Here is a 19,756-nt window from a genome sequence, read left to right as displayed (position 1 = left end):
AGTATCAAGAAGATTGTTTAATGAGTCTCTATTCAAGTTGGGAATGTGTGATATCTGTCGCAACCGGAATCGCGACGGGACGACGATCCAAAAAAGAAACGGGTTTCGAAAAGAGATTTTGGAGTCGCCACCATAGTTTATTATGGAAAACTATGGAAAAACCTCAAAACGATAAAGCACGGTCCACGAAAACCAAAGATTGGGTTCGGGAGTCGGTTACGCGTGGGGAAGGTGTTAGCACCCCACAACGCCTGCCCTAAGGCAGTACCTTTAACTAAATGCGCGAATATGATGTGGTTTTTCAAAATGTTTAATTATCCCCTAAAATAAAATTCTAAATAAACAAAACATATTTTTTTTAGTTTTTTGGGCCCGACAAGGATTGACCTTGCTCCTACGTATTCTCATTCAAAATGAGAAATCAGGGTTACGTAGTTCTAGCCAAAAGACTGTTTGTTTGTTTGAAAAAGCAGATGTTTTTAATTTTTGGAGATTTTTATGTTTTTAATATTTTCGAGAAAAAAGAAAGTAATGAGTACTAGGCCGACGCGAACGGTCGCACGAGTACTCATACCTTTAAAATGATATTTAAATATTTTTAATTATTTTTGAAAAGAGAGATAACGATATTAAGCACTAGGCCGATGCGAACGATCACACGAGCACTCATACCGTTATTTAACTTATTTAGGAAGACTTGAGAGTATTGAGTGCTAGGCTGATGCGGACGATCGCACGAGCACACATACCATTATTTACTTATTTAGAAAAACTTGAGAGTATTGAGTGCTAGGCTGATGCGTACGATCGCACGAGCACTCATACCCTCGTTTAATATTACGTAAATAAGAGAGAAAAGTATTGAACACTAGGACGATGCGAACGATCACACGAGTGTTCAACCTTTAAACGTATTTTTGGAAATTCTTTTTATTTAAGAAAAGAAAAGGTTTTTAGCACAAGGACGACGCGAGCGGTCACACGTGTGCTTAAACCTTTTCAAAATATTTTTATTTGATTTTTAACTTTTGTAAAAGAAAAGGAAAAGATTTTCAGCACAAGGCCTACGCGAGCGGTCGCACGTGTGCTTAAACCTTTTCAAAATATTTTTATTTGATTTTTAACTTTTTGTAAAAGAAAAGGAAAAGATTTTCAGCACAAGGCCTACGCGAGCGGTCGCACGTGTGCTTAAACCTTTTCAAAATATTTTTATTTGATTTTTAACTTTTGTAAAAGAAAAGGAAAAGATTTTCAGCACAAGGCCTACGCGAGCGGTCGCACGTGTGCTTAAACCTTTTCAAAATACTTTTATTTGATAAAAATAAAAGACAAGATCTAGGAGTGGGGTTATCATACAAGGGGTTACATACAGTAAAAACTAATAACCAAACAAATACTAATAAAAACAAAAGCATAAAAATGAAGCAAGAGAAACAGCCCAACAAAACTAGGGGTGTAGAGATCAAAAACCAGAGGTGCGGAGTAAAGTTGAGGTCCTCTGGTTTGGGTCAAAGTCCTTTTTCTCCAACTTTGAATCTGCCAAGGTGTAAAGATGAAAATGGAGGTGTATCCAGTGTCCAGGTCCAATTCTTTTTACTTGCAGAAACAGAATGGGTTTCAGCCCATATGGCAGGGGGGTGCGAATGGAGTTGCGCGTGTGGCAGGGAGTAAAAGGAAGCAACCCACACCAGGCCCAAGGCCTCTTAACCCTAATCAGAAACCCATTAGGGGTTCCTCCAACTTCATCTCATTTGTGAGAGCAGCACCAAGACCCAGGGTCTTCTCCTCTGAAAGACAGAAAACAGAGACGCTCATCTCTGCCACCCACGGCCATGACTCAGCCTCCACACAAACCGGCCACCGCTAGCCGCGGTTCGCGGTGTCGTCAACGACGACACCCGCCACTGGAACCATCGCCGGCCACAACACCAGGTTCCACTTCTTCTTCTCTTCGCGCATGAGAGAAAAACGCTCCCATTCATCGCCGACCAACGCTTCCACCGAAACCAGCCACTGCGCCACCACCTCTTCCAGTCTTGGCGTCGGCGACAACCCCAAACGCCACCGGAACGTCTCCAACCGCGGCGCCATTGCCTCTCTCTCGTCCCTCTTCGAAAACGACGACCCAGGGAGGGGTTCGCCTTCGTCGCGCATGCACATGGGTCGCCTCCTTCGATCAGACCACCGCGAACCTCCTTCGTGGCGTCGCCAGTAATCACGCGCACCGCCAGAACCCGTGTCGGCCCAAGTTCCGCTCCGCCAACTCCTTCTCTTCTCCGCCTCTTCGCGTGCGAGAGAGAGACTCTCGCCCCTCGATGCCACCCTCAGTGAGGTCAACCACCGCAGGCCGTCGCGGCATCATTCCTTCTTCCCCTCCTTTTTATCAATTATTGATTGGTTCAGTATTGTTTGATATTTTGTCTACTGGACTGGGAACAATTATTGTGTGTTGCGCGCATATGGGTCCATTCTGCTCTGTGTATTGATTGAGTGCTTGGATTGATTCTCTTTTCTTTGCAGGAAAAAGGTATTTGGGGGATTTTGGTATTAGAAGTCAAGGCTGATGATGATAATGGGATTGGAGGTGATAAGGGGTTCTTTCGGTGTTGACAGAGTATGGGGAAGGGTAGAGAGGAGTTTGAAATTAGGCCATGGTTGGGGAATTTCCAGCAGCCGTGAGTGATGATAAATGAAGGAGAAAAAAGATCAAAAAAAATGATCCGTGAGGTAATAAGGATGATGTGATGGATATGGGCTGTGAGTGTGAGTATGGAGGATGGGTGTTTGGCCATAGGTGAATGATGATGGTCATGGGGTGAGGGAATGAGGATGAAGGTTGGGGTGGTTACGGGTGTGTGTAGAGCAGAGAGGTGGTTACGGGTGTGTGTATAGCAGAGGGGTGGTTACAGGTGTGTGTGAATGATGGTGGTGTTAGAAAACGTGATGGAGTGAAAGGGAAAATGTGGTTAGGGTCGTTACGGGTCCCAGGAGCAGAGGAGTGGTGGAGAGCCAAAAAGGGATCTCTCTTGCTTCTTTTTTTTCTTTTAAAATACTGAAAATCAAATGAAATAATAAAAAAAAACACGAAATAAAATAATAATAAAAAAAATACGAAATAAAATAATAATAAAAACAGAATTAAAATCATAAAAAAACATAAAATAAAATAAAATACAATAAAAAAGAAAGACCCATATTATTTAGTTAACCGGACGAAATTGGGTGTTGACAATATCCATGCACCAACTTGAGTGGGGGTGTTAAGATATGCCAAATATTCTATTAAAGGATATTAGGCAATCAAATATTATGTTAGTTATAATTTAGATATTATTATAATTTGTGTAGATTTGTGCACCTGTCATTCTTTTAATAGATGAAATATTATAGGATCCTTAAATGTATATATATGGTACTCTACTCTTTAAAATAATATATCAGAATTATTCTTTAAACCTTTTATTTTGGCGATTGTAATCAACCACAGATTTCATTTAAAGCTGCTAAATTCTATTATTCAATTGGATAACTTCAGATAGAGATTAAATAACCTGAGTCCAAATTTAAATCTTAAATAATGGGTTTATGAATTTTTTACAAGTACTTAATTTTTCATTTATATTATATATGATTGAAATTTTAAACATATACTTAAATTACTACCATATTAAAATGGAGTTGAAAACACTATGATGATGTCGAGAATATGATATAGCAGAGATCAGACAAAGACACTTTAACCAAAGAAACTTTAGCCATAATTAAGATAAAATTACTCTGACCAGGGACAAGTTAAAAATATTTTATTTCAAGTCGAATTTTGTGTGAATAAATGATTTCTGAATGTTAAAAAACACACAATATATATATATATATATATATATATATATATATATATATATATGTATATATATATATGTATATATATATATATGTATATATATATATGTATATATATATATGTATATATATATATATGTATATATATATTGTCTGCAGATTCCAAGTGGAACATTAGTCTCCTATGAGACTGGTATAAGATTTATTAATTGACAATATGTCTGTGCTAAATATATTAATTATGACTATATATATATGTAGTAGTTTATTGTTAATATGATACCTACTCTCGGCAGAAAGAAAATCAGAACACTGAACCAACCACGAAAAAGATACATTCGCAGGCTTCCTTGTACCCTGTCAAGTGTTTGATTTCTATAGAATACATAAAAAAAAAATTGAAAGGAAAAAAATTAGATTGATAGATTTAAAAAAAGTTTCATATGTCTCCAACTGGCCTTTCATTTAATAAGAATATTCTGAAAACGGCTGCAGCAAATGCTCCTCCATGTGCTACCTCTACCATTTAGAACAGGTCAGCACTCAGCAAGAACACCACACACTTCTTTAAAACTTTTGCTTAGAAATCCACAATCATAGTGTTATCTTTCACCCTCTTTTTAATTAGAGGTATTTTTTAAGATAAATTTGATAGAATATAACCACGACAATTCTTGAAAAACCTGCATAAAGTCAAATATATTTTTAGTTTCTAAATTTTGAAATAAATTAAATTTGTTTTTATTTCAAATTTTAATATATTTTGATTATCAAAATTTTAAAAAAATAATTTAATTGTATTTTTTAGATGTGTCAAATATATTTTAAGATTATATTTAAGTTACTTACGTCCTTTTAATATATTTTAACTTAAAGTTAGTCTGAATACCATTTAACAAATCTGAAAAAATTAATATCAAATTAAAAAGATTACATCTATTTTTTTTTTAAGTTTAAAAACTAAAATATATGATAGAAATGGATTTCAATTTTATGTTCAAAAGTTATAAAACATATTTAATTCAATCCGTATTTTTATAAATGAGTACATATAAGAATAAATCACAATTTATCCTTAGATTAATTTGATCATCGATCATAAGAGTAATTAAGATTCTCTCCAGTAAAAAATACCTATAATGTACATAAAGGTTCTCATTTTGTCAGAATCAAGTTATGGTTCAAATCTTCCAAATGAATCAATGAGCTAGTTCATTCGATAAATGCATGCTTTGTATATAAGCTTTGCCTGTCTCCATCACAAAGCAATAATAGAAATGGGAGAAACTGTTGACAACAATCTCTGTCTACTTGCATGCCATGGCAATATCAAAGTATGCACATCGGTTCGATTGGACTGATACATAAAGCAAAAGAGAAATGAAATGCATTTTTGTCAAAAAGTGCGCAAGAATTTCTGTTGATAAACTTATAATAATAATGGAGTAAAATCTCTATTGAATTCTGGAGTTGTTTCGATCTTGTTAAGATTTTGTTTTTAGAAGATTAAAAGAAAAAGATATACTTAATTGATTTTGTCTGAGTTTCGAATTCTTAAAATGGTATTTTTTTTTCCACCTATAAATTCAAGTAAAACAAATCTTAATTCAGTTTTACTTGTATTAATTAACGCAACGAGAGGGCTAGTTTGAATAGTTAATTATTTAATCTCCACAGAAACTGGTTTACATATCACTAATTTGGTAAGCAGTCAAATACTTAACTGCCACTAATGATGTGATTAATGTGATGTTGGTAGATCAAACGTCCAATCCAAAGGCAAAAGCTGACAAATTTGAACTTCACCTTTGATAAATTCTACAATAATCCATCACTGTGTGGATGGACGCTCAATCCCATCATCCTCCAGCATTAATCTCTTCACTGCAGCGACATCAGAATGCTTTTTTGTTGCAATGTATCTATACAAGCTGACACACTTTCATGATGTCAAGTTCAATGATTTAGACTGTGTTCCGGTGACTGTACCTTACCAAGTGAAACATAGAAATAAATAGACTGCAGAGCGTGAAAGATGTTATATATGTTCTTTTGATTTCCTTGGATCTAGTTATTATTGTACATGCATTGCACAATTCAAATATGGAATAGAAGTTGTTTCAATTTTCTATGTCAGTTCGTACCCTATAACCCAATGAATGCATGCTTATTTTTAGGGTTCTTAGGTCACTGTGTATACGTAGGGTAACTAGGTCAAAAAAATTCTGTTTGAAGGTGATCACGTAGACATACATGTTAACTTTACCAAACATCTTAGGTACTGGTTATGGAATATGAGACTGGTTTTATAATTCAATTGCAGTTCCTATTATATCAAGAATCATTGCATAGGTTTGATTACATCCTTTTTATAATCACAATCGTTCTAGAAATACAATTAATTTTGTTTATAACTAATCTTAATTATATTACTTTAGTACATTTTTCTTTTTAGAAAAGGTTTAACATAGGCTAATTTCAGTGTTGTGAACTTTAAGTCTCGAGCTTATATATTAGACTCAACTTGTGTATAAATTAATTTTATAAAACTAAATTTCTAGTATTAGGTTTGTATTTATTTATATATTTATAAATTAATTTGATCTTTAGATATGACTTCCAATATGTTATTAATTATTTGTAGTTTGTCAGATTGAATTGCTTTAAAATATCATTTTAGAAAGAAAAAAATTGTGTGATATAGAGCTTTTTCTGGTTTCATCCCGTAAACCTTATATATATATTTTTTTAATTTTATAATTGACTTGTATGCTTTTATTAACAAACAAAGAAATAAAAATGTTCTCAGGTATGAAATATATTAACTAAGAAATAAAAATACTTAGCTCAGATATCAGATGATTCGACAGTGTCTGAATTGTTATAAGAATCTCTCAGTACTGAAATTTGACTTCTCTCTTAGAATTAACCAAACTAACACAATACTATAAAAATAGAACATATCACTGCTAACCTTTTTGCAAAGTTTGGTTATAAAAACATTATTCAAAAAGAAGATACATAACATAAATTTATATATTTTTTAAAATCATGAGTTTTTCCCTATCCAGAAACTAGTCTTATTGACAGTACTCAATATTACTGATTTAATGAGTTTCTAAGAACATAATAATAGAGAACAGATTCTCTACTTACAGTAATCCTGCAGCAACATTATCCCTACGGTTACCTGATTTACCTTGCCCCCAGTAAAAGCATTGCCAAATGCAAGCAACCACCAACTTGCTTCCAATAAGTTGAACCGTGATTTAAGCATTCCACCAACTCTTCTGATAATTTTTTTTTCTCTGTTCTTCCATTTTTATAAATATATGCAAGGTTCTTAATATTCAGAAAGACATGATATATCTGCGTAACTTTTGGTGTATGGTTATCCAAGCACACAGAAAGCCAAACCAAGAAGAAGTGAATGAAGCATTTTGGATAGCCGAAAAAAGAAACACAGCATCAATCATGTTCCACCTTCTCACACTTAACCTAGTCACATTCTCTTGTGTGAATGAAATTTTTTATTGCTTGGTGATGTGTGCTGCATTGACTTTTGTAGGAACATGTTTCTCCTGTTCCCTGGCCACAACAATTAAAGGTCCAAGTGAATTGAAGCAACTTGCTACAAAATGACAACTTTTTATGTTTCTAAAACGTTCGACTTTTTGTCTACCATGCAAATTTCTGAAGGATTAATATATGGCAAATGGTACTGTGATGTCATAATTTTACTCATATTATAGTTTGCAGTTTCTGAGCACGGACTATATAGTAGATTTACACCAATCTTATCTAATTTCCGCAGACATAAAAAACGAACATATTTAGTTATTTGATGTTATGTACGTAGTTTTACTCAAATAGCATGTTACAAGCAACCATAAATTGAACTGTCCCTTTTAGCGCTATAGTTGGTAGAAGAAAAGTCTAGAAGAAAGGATAATGATTGTAAAATTATTAAGCAAGGAAAAAGAGAACAAAATAATAAACAAGATTCACCAATTTCACAAACTTTTCTAAACTCCAAAGAAAGATAAAGATAAGGTTTATAACTTAAGGAGACGTTATGTAAAAAAAATGTTTGGTTTACCCGGAAATATAAAGTTTGGAAGATTAGTTTTCTATGTTTAGTTTGTTTTAATGAATAATATCTTTAGGATATTAAGGAATTTTTTTAAGTAATGTTTTTCAGAAGATTGTTTCTAGAAATGTGAGAACTTATTTTTCAATCAATTTTTTTACTGCGATAAAAATATATTTATTTTTATTGAATATTTTAAAGTGGGATAACAAAAATTTATAGTAAATATATTACATTACTTTTTAATTCAACAAAATTTGTATACATATTTGAAAGAATAGTTTTGTCATATATCATGAAAATTTGAGTCATTAGGAATTTGTGATTAGTACGAAAAAATTGTATCATACCAACCACTAGCTAAATATTTTTAAAAATATTTTTTTTTATTTTTATTTGTGATATTTTATGTATACGCTAACGTTTTTCGTTTTTTTATTAAAAAGTTATAATTAAAATATTTTTACTTTTACTTCTTTTTTCCCTTCCTTCCCCAAATTAAACATTTGCAAGGAAAAAAAATTGAATTCTAATTTGCATGAAAAAAAAAAACGTTGTAAAGAACCTAATTTTCTTATTTACTTTACTCGAAATTACTTGAAAATGTCACATATATTAACTTTTAAACCCAATGTAAATACTAAATTGAAAATAATTAAACTCTCAGATATCTTAATAAAGAAATTAAATATTCACAAGTCATAAAAAATCCGCTTGCTGAAACAGGTTTGAAAAGTAATAATGGATAATAATATTTCAATTATGAGATCAATTAGAATGTTCAAAAAATCTAATAAAATAACTTTGCTAAAGTTAAAAAAAAAAACAATAGAACTGACTTCACTCTCTCATTATTAAGGATAGAATTTACAAAGCAGAACTCACAAGGCATGATATAAAGTACTGTATCAGAGATTAGAAGTGAACATGAAAAGTACTGTGTTCTGTCTTCCCTACATCTGAAGCAGAAAAATAACCTTAACCTTTTGTTTGAAATGTCTACACTGGTTTGATTTGGAGGACAAGGAATGTTGTTTCATATATCTTTATTCATGCTGACATTCTGTGTGATTGTATATGAAAATGGCCGGCAAGTAACAACCTCTGCACAAACTGAACAAACTTTTTAGGAATAATATCCATTCTCACTTATCACGTATCTTTCTGGACGGCAAAAGGGGAGCTTAAGCTTCGGGATTTGGACCACATGTTCTCCTTTTTTTTCCTCTAACTCTAATATTCTAATTAATCCTACTTTCTAACTTTCGTAGCTACTTCAAGACAAACTACGGAACCTTCCAAGAATTAATATGTCACTCTGCCTTAGCCTAGCCATGTGCATCGTTTTTAAGGAATATCTAATTTGGTCTTTTATATTATAATTTCGCCTTTTAAAATAAAACAATATCTAATATCTAAACTGTATATTAAATAGTCGTATCGTTTAGAAGTAGACAAGTTTCAAAGTCTCCTGATTAATGTATAGCTTTTAATTTTTCTGATGAAACCATCAAGAATAACACGGTATAGTCCAAAAAATTCAGAAACCTGCAGGAATTGCACTTATTAGGCCTCGTTATAAATCTGCATTCATTACTTATTTCAAAACTCTTAGAGCAAGTAAGCCTTCTTTGGGCCTCTCGTTTGGGGCAAGTGGCCTTCTTCCCATTTTGTATGGATGACCATATAAACGAACAAGGAAAAATCTTAAAGCAAGTTAATGCATAAAAACCAGAATACAACATCAAGCAATATCAGGAATGTGTTTTCTGAAATATATAAAAGAATTACAACATCTTTTGGAACCGTGTTGTCTTACTCTTGCATATGATCCTCACATATTCTTGTGTTAAAGAAATGAGCTGAAAGTAATTCCTGTTACAACTTCACTTATCAATTGTATCGTGAAGTTTTTGCATTTAAAGCTTTCATAGTCCAACAACTAGTGCTAACAAAACGAGTCATCCAACATAATTTGATCCGGTTGATCATGGATTGGTCACTTAGTAGGTCAATCTAATCCGGCTTATTTATTAGTAAATAAGACAAATTCGAACCTGAGTCGACACATCACAGGTTGGTGGGTTAAACATGTTGGCTCACTCAATTATAATTTTTTAAAATAAAATTAAAATTAAAATTATAAACTTTTTGTAATTGAAATCTAAATAAATTTCACTCATGTTAAACTCAAAGACATGAGGTTTCTTTTTTGGTATACAGTCACAATTACTCAATGAGTGGAGAGAGTATTTTGTAGGGTATGAAGATAATAAATTAATAAAATAAAATTAGGTGGGTTGGTAAGCCAATCCACCTTACTAAGAATTTCAACCCCGGATGAGCTGGATTTAAATGAGCCATATTAAAAATTGACTCACATAAAAAAATACATTTTTCAAATCCAACCCGACCCGAACATGTGATGGGTCGGATTGACTCGCGAATTATAACTCATTTTGACAGTTCTACTGACAACTTTAAATAAGTTACATTGTTTAAAATTAATTGTCACATCTAATAAAAGAGCAGGAAAAAAATCAGACCAAATATACATTACAGCCATATATAGCTTATAACTTCTTTTTTTTCATTTTTATCTTTGCAAATTCATTTAAAATCTCTTATCACATTTTTTTTTCATTTAAAAAATATTTTTAGTTAAATTATTAGAGGTACTCCCTACATCATCCCACATTACTCCTTACACCACTACATTTTTTTAAAATTCCAAAACTATCCTTTATATTTCAAAAAATTCTATACTCCCACTTCTTTTCTTCAACAGATTTCGAAATTTGTTAAAGAAAAAATTCTTTAACGAATTTCAAAATTCGTTGAAGAAATTTTTCTTCAACGGATATTGAAATCTGTTAAGAAATTTTTCAAAAACAGATTTTGAAATCTATTTAAGAAATTTTCAAAAATTTTAACAGATTTCGAAATTGGTAAAAACTATATTTTGGAAATATGGTGGTGCAAAGAGTAATGTGAGGTGATGTAGAGAGTAATCCTCAAATTATTATCCTCAATTGTCTCACTTTTGCTTCGGCCCATACACTTTGACCCAATTTCATGAAATTGTCACTTTTACATCTTATTGACATTTTTATTCACAATCTTCTATGACAGAATGAATATTTTGGAATGTAAATCTAAATTTTGATTATTATTTTTTCCTGAAAGGAAAATGGGGCAAAGATATTTGTAAGGAGAAAAATTGCTCCTTCAATTGAAAGAAATGTCCACTAAATGGACTTTCAAACAGCCATTGCGTATTGGGCCTTGGATCTGTTAAATTTAAAATTCTAACTTCAAACTAATATGAATTTAATATATCCTATTTTGATTAATTTTGGATATGCTTCATATACGTTGCACTATAGTACGATATTAAAATATATATATATATATATATATATATATATATATATATATATATATATATATATATATTTTTATAATAATTTAAATAAAAATTAGAATTTGTTCTTATTTTAAATGTTAATATATTATGATTTTTAAACTTTAAATATAAATAAATATAATCTCTCTAACCTAATTTAATTTGTTTATATATATATATATTAATAGTATTTTATAATAACATTTAAAAGGTATTAAATAGTATAAACAATTTAAATATGAGTCTAAGACATTTGGCATATAATTTTTTTTTAACATATTTAACAAAAAAAAAAGAAGTTATAATTTGGATATGATATTTACCAACCTTAACTTCGAAATGATTTTTAACGTATTTGGATATTTGTACATATTAATGATATTTCTTTAACTTTTTTTCAATTTTCCTCGTAGATTTATCCGATTCTATTTTTTAAACAATTCAATGCTTTAAAATAAGTTGGATATGATTTTTACCAACATGTTATTTTACATGTAAATTTTTAATATAATTAGTTTAAAAATTATATTTATTTATTTTTAAAGTTTAAAGATTAAAATATATTATAATTTGGAATATTAGAATTCTAATTTTAACTCAAAGTTTAAATATTAAAAACATATTTAATATTCTTTAAAACAATTTCATACTTTAAAATAAGTTGGATCTGATCTTTATCATCATTGTAAATAACAACTAATATCTTCTATAAAACCAGATTCCCAACGTTAATATTGCTTTTCATTATAATTTCACTGTTTTCTTTCAAAACTTTAAAGCCTTAAAAAAGGAGTGGAACAATAATAATTAAATGAATTCACTTAACGACAACAACAATAACTCATAACTCAGCTATTAATTTCACATATTTAATGATATTAAATATGATATAAACATTAATTATGAAATATAAAACTTTTCTGTAATATTAATTAAATGAATATTTAACTTTAAATATAGTTAATCCTGTCTCTTTAAATACAAGACAAAACTTAAAAGATTATTCTTTATATTTTTTCTGTTAGGTTTAGAGTGTGGTTGATAATACCTATAAGTTAGAGAATAACTTATTTCATTAGCTTATAAAAACTAATAACTTTGACAATACAAAAGTATTTATTAGAGCAGATTATACATTTAAAAGTTTTTATAAGTTATAAGTTCTTTTAATTTCATTATTAGAGATAAATTTTAAATCTCATTCAATTTTAGTCTGTAACTAATTTATAAGTAACTTATAAAGTAAATTTGTATTTTTATATATTTTGAATTAATTTATAATTGATATGGAAGTTTTAACACGTCTTTCTCACATCGAAATATATGTATCTTGTATATAAAATTAAATATTAATGAATAATTTAATAGTGATCAGATGCGATAATATATTTAAAAAATATAAATTTTATTAAAATAGACTTTAATTCAGAATTCTGATATTATATATTAAAATAATTTAAGTCTAACTCGAAACATAACTGATTTGATTTGTAAAATAAAATTTATTATTATATATTTTTTAAATTGACTTTATTACTGATAAATATATAATTTTAAATATAATATATATATATATATATAAAACGAAAAGACAAGAAAAAACAAGATGGAGAAAAGCTCAGTTACGGATGAATTGAACAGAAGAAGGCGAACAGTATCTCTTGACTACAACCCATCAAAACTTGATTTTGGAAAAGCATTTGTTATCAACATTCCTAGAAGTTATGTTAATGGAGAAGTCACAAGTGGTATAAACAGTGGCTTTCAACTTCAAAATCTTGAACATATGAACTTTCCCTGGCAGTGCAGCTGTTGATGTGAAATTCAGCGATCCACTTAGAACATCATTCCAAAATTTGGTATCAGTGACCAACTTTTCTACCATGAAATTGGCCCACGTGTTCACAGCAATCTGGTCACGTGCTGGCACTAACTCTCCCTCTATCGGAACTTCACCCACAATGCTATCATCAAAATTCACATAACCAGTGGCTTTGGGGTATTCAAAGCTACCATAGTTTGGATTCTCCATAGTGATCACCATTCCCAGACTCACATTTGCAGTCAAATTGGTCAAAAGGGACAAGTTAAAGTTTTCAAGACCAACAGGTCGGACCGTGATGTTAGGATCCTTGGGTTTGAAAATTGTTAAAAATAAGGTTACAACGACAGCTGTAAGAATGATCAGGAATAAGAAAGACAAGACCAAGCAAATCTTGAGACCTTTGTTAGCCATGCTTTCTGATTCTGGCTGGATGAGAAAATTCAATTCAATTCTGAAAAGTTTGTGATTGTGTGTTGGATTATATAGTGAGTGGGTGACTATTTTATAGATATATAGATTGATTTGATTCAGGAGATTCTAAAATTTATTTTTTTTCTTGATTCAATTGGTACTTATCAAAACAAATACTGGAGTCAAAACATTTATACTTGTTTGAGAAAACCAACAAACAAATAAAATATTATACGTCATCTCAGTTTTTTGTTCCACAGTTCTCTAATTAGTTTATTTTCATTATTCCGTATTTGGTTGGTTACCACATACGTTTTGCAGGACCAGTACAAAATGAAGCATAATACAAAAATGCATTTATTCGACTATTAATGCAATACACAAATGGTGGACCGTTAACTTTGTACATTATACAGAATATGAGAGTTACTCATATCCTTGGCTGGACTGGATCACATGAATATAAGTTGAATTTAATATTTTAAAATTTATATTTAATTATTTAATTTATTAAATTTTTCGGATATGAATTATTTAAGTTATAAATTTATATTAAATCATTTTAAAAAAACTTGTATTACTTCAACCTTTCAATTTGATTCTCCAACCTCCAAACATCTGCCACCAACCACCGCCATATTATTATCCGTAAAATAATCAATAAATAAATTTTAATTTTTAATACTTTTCCTGTAAAATGTTATTAGCAAGATAAAGTTATATAATTGACATAAACATAAATACATGAATAGGTAATTATTATATCTCTTTTGAAAATAATTTTACATTAGAAACTTTACGTTAGAAACTTTACAAGTATTTCATGAAGAAAAGTTATCAGTATAAAATTTCTAAATATTTCTTGTTAAATAAATTTTATATGAAAAAAATCAATGAATCTCATGCTAGATTTTTTTTAAAGAAGAATATTGTAACATTTCAAAAATACAGTCTAAACTATATAATAGAATAATCACGTTGAATAATATACAGATCAGTCTTAAACTAACGTAGAGCGTACAGTTATGGCCTAACGGCCTTGCAGAAAGAGTAGAAATTTAAACCGATTGTCATAAGTAATTCAGACCGAACGGTTTACAAAAAAAACTATACTGAACGGTCAAACAAAACAGAAGGAAAAGGTGATCGAACGACCACCTTACGATAACTCGACTACTGACCGAACGTCCTACTCTTCGGTCTTAACTTCAATCTCAACTAGATTTTCTTCTTCCAACGCCTCTTCTAGCAGCTCGTCTCCTTCTGCTCACATCCACAACGGATGATCATTGCAATGACAAAGACGGACGTTCATAACATGACAAGACAGGAAACACAAGGTAAGCTTATGTAATTTAATTTATGTATAAACATACCTTTCACACAATCAAACACACAAAATATAGTTTTTTATATGTTTCATATAAAGCCTAATACTAGACTGACTGTCCGGACTGTATGAAATCTGTGTAGCTACGACGTTCGTGCACCCGGGTGATGTAGTAACTGGAATGTCTTCATCAGCTGCCACCCGAGGTTAGTCCTATCTGTCCAAAGTACCCCTAAGGACTAGGACCTCCTGCCGTTCCCACACATGACCTACCCTCCTCTACGTGAGGACGAGTACTCACGGAACATCAGGATGAACCGCCAGCTTAGCATAACCACATTCATACTTTACAAATTCCAATATTCATTCATGAGTCGTTCCTCCCCAAAACGCTCGTCCATAATCCACATATTTCATTCATATCATATTCTCTTCATCTTTCATTATCAATCATCTTAATTTCATCTTTCATTTTCCATAATCAACTTAATTTCATCTTTCATTATTAATCATCTTAATTTCATGTCATACTTGTTGAAATCTTTGGAAAATGCATGTGATTTATCTCTGATGTACAAAGTCATTCTATCAAAATGTCAAATGTCTTTTGTGTTGTGTTGTTCAGTTTCTTTCTGTGATTTCCTGAGGGCATGAAATAGTTCAAGTTGAGGGGAGTTGATAAGTGTGAAAAAGAGTTATTTTTAAACTTATAAATGATCTCAATCTTCTCATTTTTCATGTTATTACTCAGTGAAATATTGTAATAGGAAGTAGATTGTTTTGTAAATTATTGTACAGGAAAGATGTATTGGGAGTCTGTCAGCCAATTCTCACATAGCGCAAGACTCAATTCGCACTGCCAGAAAAAGCAAATTCGCATAGCGCACCAATACCTGTGCGCTTTGCGAATTACATTAGTTGAGAGGCAGCAGTTACACGAAATTCGCATAGCGCACACACACCGGTGCGCTGAGCGAATTATTGAAGTTATGTGGTTTTAAAAGACGTGACAGAAAGGCAGAAAGCATCTTCTGACACACGAAAATAGCCAGAGAAATACTGGAGAATTCAGGAGACGATCGGGAGACCTTTCAAGACATCAAGACTTCACTTTATGCAAGGAATTGCTGTAAAGAGTACGTTTGAGATGTCTAGGATAGGCTAAATTTTCTGTTCATTGGAATTGGTTGTATGACGAAACATTAATGTAAAATTCCTGTGCAATATACGTTTCTGTTCATGTTCTTTTCTTGACTTGCTTTTGATTATACGGAAGTATTAATCTCTTTAAAAGTTCTTTTGTACTGGAAAGTATTTTTAGAACTAGAAACGTAAGAAAAGAAACTAAGAGTAAATTACTCTAGGAATAGCTTCTGTGCTTTTGGTCATTCTCACATCTGAACTTAATGCAAAATTATCTGATGAATTAATTAAGGAATTAATAATTCAATAGATAATTTTAGAACTTGTTTTAAGGAATTGAACCAAGATACTCTCATGTGAATGCTTGAACAGAGAATATATGTTGTCCAGGATCTTACTGTAATGTTAGTCAAAGACCAATTCCAGTGATCTTTTATCGCAATTTTCAAATCTTATTTTTGTTTACGTTGTTAATTTCATGCTTAAATCCAAATTGAAATCACAAATATCATCAGTAATTGATCTTGATAAATAATTTTAATTGATTAACGTAACTCAAATTCCCTTGGGAGAACGATACATTTTTACTTATCCACTGTATTACTTGGAACGATTTGGTATACTTGCCAAAAAGTTAACAAGTTTTTGGCGCCGCTGCCGGGGAATTTGATTGTTATTGTTAACTCAGTCATTTATTGTTTATCAATTTCAATTCTGTTCAATTATCTGTAAATCCATTGTTTTAATTTTTGTATATCTGTATATATACGTTGTGTTTTATTTCTGTTGTTATTTCTTTGGGTTGATATCTTGAGATTTTTGTTCTCTGAATGAGTAGGAGAACAAAATCTGAAAATTTATTGTTTGAGCCGTAGGAATAACAGTAGACGTAGTAGAGAAAATAGAAAAAAAGAAGCTAGAGAAGCTAGCTTGTATGCTATCTTCAACACTTTTTCTTCATTTGATCAAAAGGATAAGGATGATCATCGCAAAGGAAAACATACACAAGCAACACACAACAAAGAAAGGCTTTTAACATTATGATTTAATTATCTAAGTTATTAAAACTGTCCTACAGTGTTCTAGACATCAAATACCCAATTATATATATCACCCTTCCCCTCACAGTAACCTTAAACAGTACCTGCCCATATACATGCTATCACAGAGCCCTTACTCCAAACCCTCTAACCAGAACAATTTCAACCAAAACAGATTAATTTCAACAGAAACACTTACAAACATAATTGCCACATGTACCAATTCAACACCAAAGCATAAATTATTTAAGCACAATTCCATAGTCTCATTTATAATTATCCAATAAAAATTAACATCATAAAACAACTTCACGTTAAACATTCAACCTGCATATATTTATATAAAATAAATTCGTACAAAAATAATTAGCTCCCCTTACTTGGAAAACTTTACAGTTTACTTGATAGGGATGATCTAAATAGTGCTGCTCACAGCAAAATACAAAGACACCCTATAAATCACCCAATGGTGATAGAATTAGCTTTTTAGGCTAGAAATCACCACAAATTTGAAGTAGAACACTTCTAGTGGCATGCATTCAGTAAAATAGCAATGCCCTAGGTGCTAGAAACGGTGGAGAAAAGGAGAAAGTGACTTACCGGTTGGAACAAGAACCCGTTCGGTTCGTTACAGAGCCCTTGACACGGTGATTGTTTAAGCACCACCTATTCAAAAATTGAACGGTTCAACATGGTGGTATTTTAGAGAGAAAGCAGAACAATATTTAGAAGAGGAGTTTTTAGAGAGAATGAAAAAGTTGGCAGAGTGGAAAACTGACTTAGGAGAAAGACCCCTACTAAGGTCATGTGTCTTTGATCTGATGGGTCTGGTTGCTCCACATAAGGCCCAAAGATCCCTTTATTAATTGTACAGGCCCTTACAATTATAGTTTAAATTTTTTATATTTTATAACGAATTTTATTTTTTTAACTTTTTATATCTTACGTTTTTTATATTTTAAAATTTTAATTTAGTTTTTATGATATTGTATTGTTCTAGTTAATATGATATTTTAGGTGAATGTTATTTATTAAAAGTATTAGAAAGACAAATATTTATTTTAAATAAATATTCATTTAAAGTTAGAAGGAATATAAAGTGCTATATATAGTATCTATTTTAAAATTTAAAAGAGAGGTAAAAAAATATGAATTTAAGTTCTGAACAAAGAAAATTCAATATGGAAATGTAAATTTTTTTCTGAATTTTTAATATATTTTAATCTTTGAACTTTAAAAATAATTATATATAATTATTCTAATTTAATTATATTAATTTTATTTTTACATGTCAAATATGTTTTCTACTGGATAAAAAACGAAAACACGTCAGTCAAACGAAATTCAAATGTTAATATGAAAATAATATATTTGACGAAACTTAAATATTAATATGAAAATATCAGTTAAAAGATACATTTAACATGATTAAAAAGCTATATATATTATTTTTTAAGTTTAAAAACTAAAATATATTAAAATTTTGTACAATAAAAAAATTTAATTTTATATGTTATTAGGATTTCTTTTGCCTTCATTTACTTGGGCTATGTAATGTTAACTTTCATTTGTACTTTTTACTCCCCCAATGCCTTAACACCTTAAAATTTACATTATTTTATTATAATATTTGATTTACATTTATTATTATTATAATACATTATTATTATTATTTTATTATAATATTTGATTTACATTTATTATTATTATTTTAATATAACATTTTATCATAAAAAACTTATCAAGTAAATTTAAATAAAAAAATGTATCAAATAATGTTTTTCTTTTATCTTTTATTTCAGACACACCTTATAATCTTGTTTCTTTTAATGTAAGTTTAACTTTTAGCTATACAAACTGTTAACAACTTCTTTATTATTACTTTTAAAAAGGTCGATATCATCTTTACATTGTGGTAATTTTTTTCTTAATAGGCGAATTGTACTTATTGAAAATCTTTTCTACTATTATTTTGAATCAACAGTATTTATGTTTGAAAAAAAAATATTTAAAATATTTAATTAAGTTTTTAGTCTCTTATAAATTTAAATATTTTTAATTGATTTTTAATAAAAAAAATTCTGTCCTTGAAATTTTTTAATTTTTTAAATAAGTTTTTATTGGTTAATTTTTTTATTAATTAAATAATATAATTATTATCTTATTTTGTGATTTTGCTCATTTGTCTTAGTGTTAAGAAAATTGTCACGCCCCATTAATTATTCTGCTTAGTCACCTCCCTGCTTCCATTAATACGTGTGACACGTGTTCTGTGCCATTAAAGAAGCACACGCCCATCACTCTGCATGCCACCGCCAGGTGTCAAATTGGAAGGTTCTGAGTTTGATAGTGGAAGCCAAGTGGCAGCGCAGGAGAGAATGTCCGTTTGACTTGGGAAGAGAAACTAATTTTCTGAAACACTCTTCCCTTCTCTGCGTGCTCTTTCATCTTCCTCAGAAAACCAAACCCTCATTTTTCTCCTCCTTCTCTCTAGAACTCTCCGTCTTCCCTCTTCTGCAACTCACCCTCCTTTTCTCCGTTCACGTTTCAGCACCGTGATAATCAGCACTGCACCGTGAGCTTTCCATCAAACCGATTGGTTTTGGATTCTGAAACGGGTAAGTTTCACGTCCTCAACCACTCTTCATTTTCCACATGCAAGCTCGTTTTA

The 19,756-nt window shown here is 30.6% G+C and overlaps 1 protein-coding gene across 1 annotated transcript; it reads right to left on the bottom strand.

Annotated features, from left to right (window-relative positions):
• Positions 1 to 12,943: 12,943 nt before the first annotated feature.
• LOC124822342 (late embryogenesis abundant protein At1g64065-like) lies at positions 12,944 to 14,210 on the bottom strand. The gene is made up of 2 exons (XM_047294339.2): positions 14,189 to 14,210; positions 12,944 to 13,658 (listed from the first exon to the last, which is right to left on the bottom strand). Exons 1-2 carry the CDS (start codon positions 14,208 to 14,210, stop codon positions 13,012 to 13,014), a joined length of 669 nt encoding a protein of 222 aa, XP_047150295.2. The 3' UTR covers positions 12,944 to 13,011.
• Between the last annotated feature and the right edge of the window lie 5,546 nt (positions 14,211 to 19,756).

Source organism: Vigna umbellata, chromosome 6 (assembly GCF_029865625.1).
Source record: "Vigna umbellata cultivar VRB3 chromosome 6, Vumbellata_1.0, whole genome shotgun sequence".
In the NCBI taxonomy this organism is placed as follows: Eukaryota; Viridiplantae; Streptophyta; class Magnoliopsida; order Fabales; family Fabaceae; genus Vigna; species Vigna umbellata.
The sequence above is the reverse complement of the archived record's forward strand: the minus strand, read 5'-3'. Positions and strand labels throughout refer to the sequence as shown.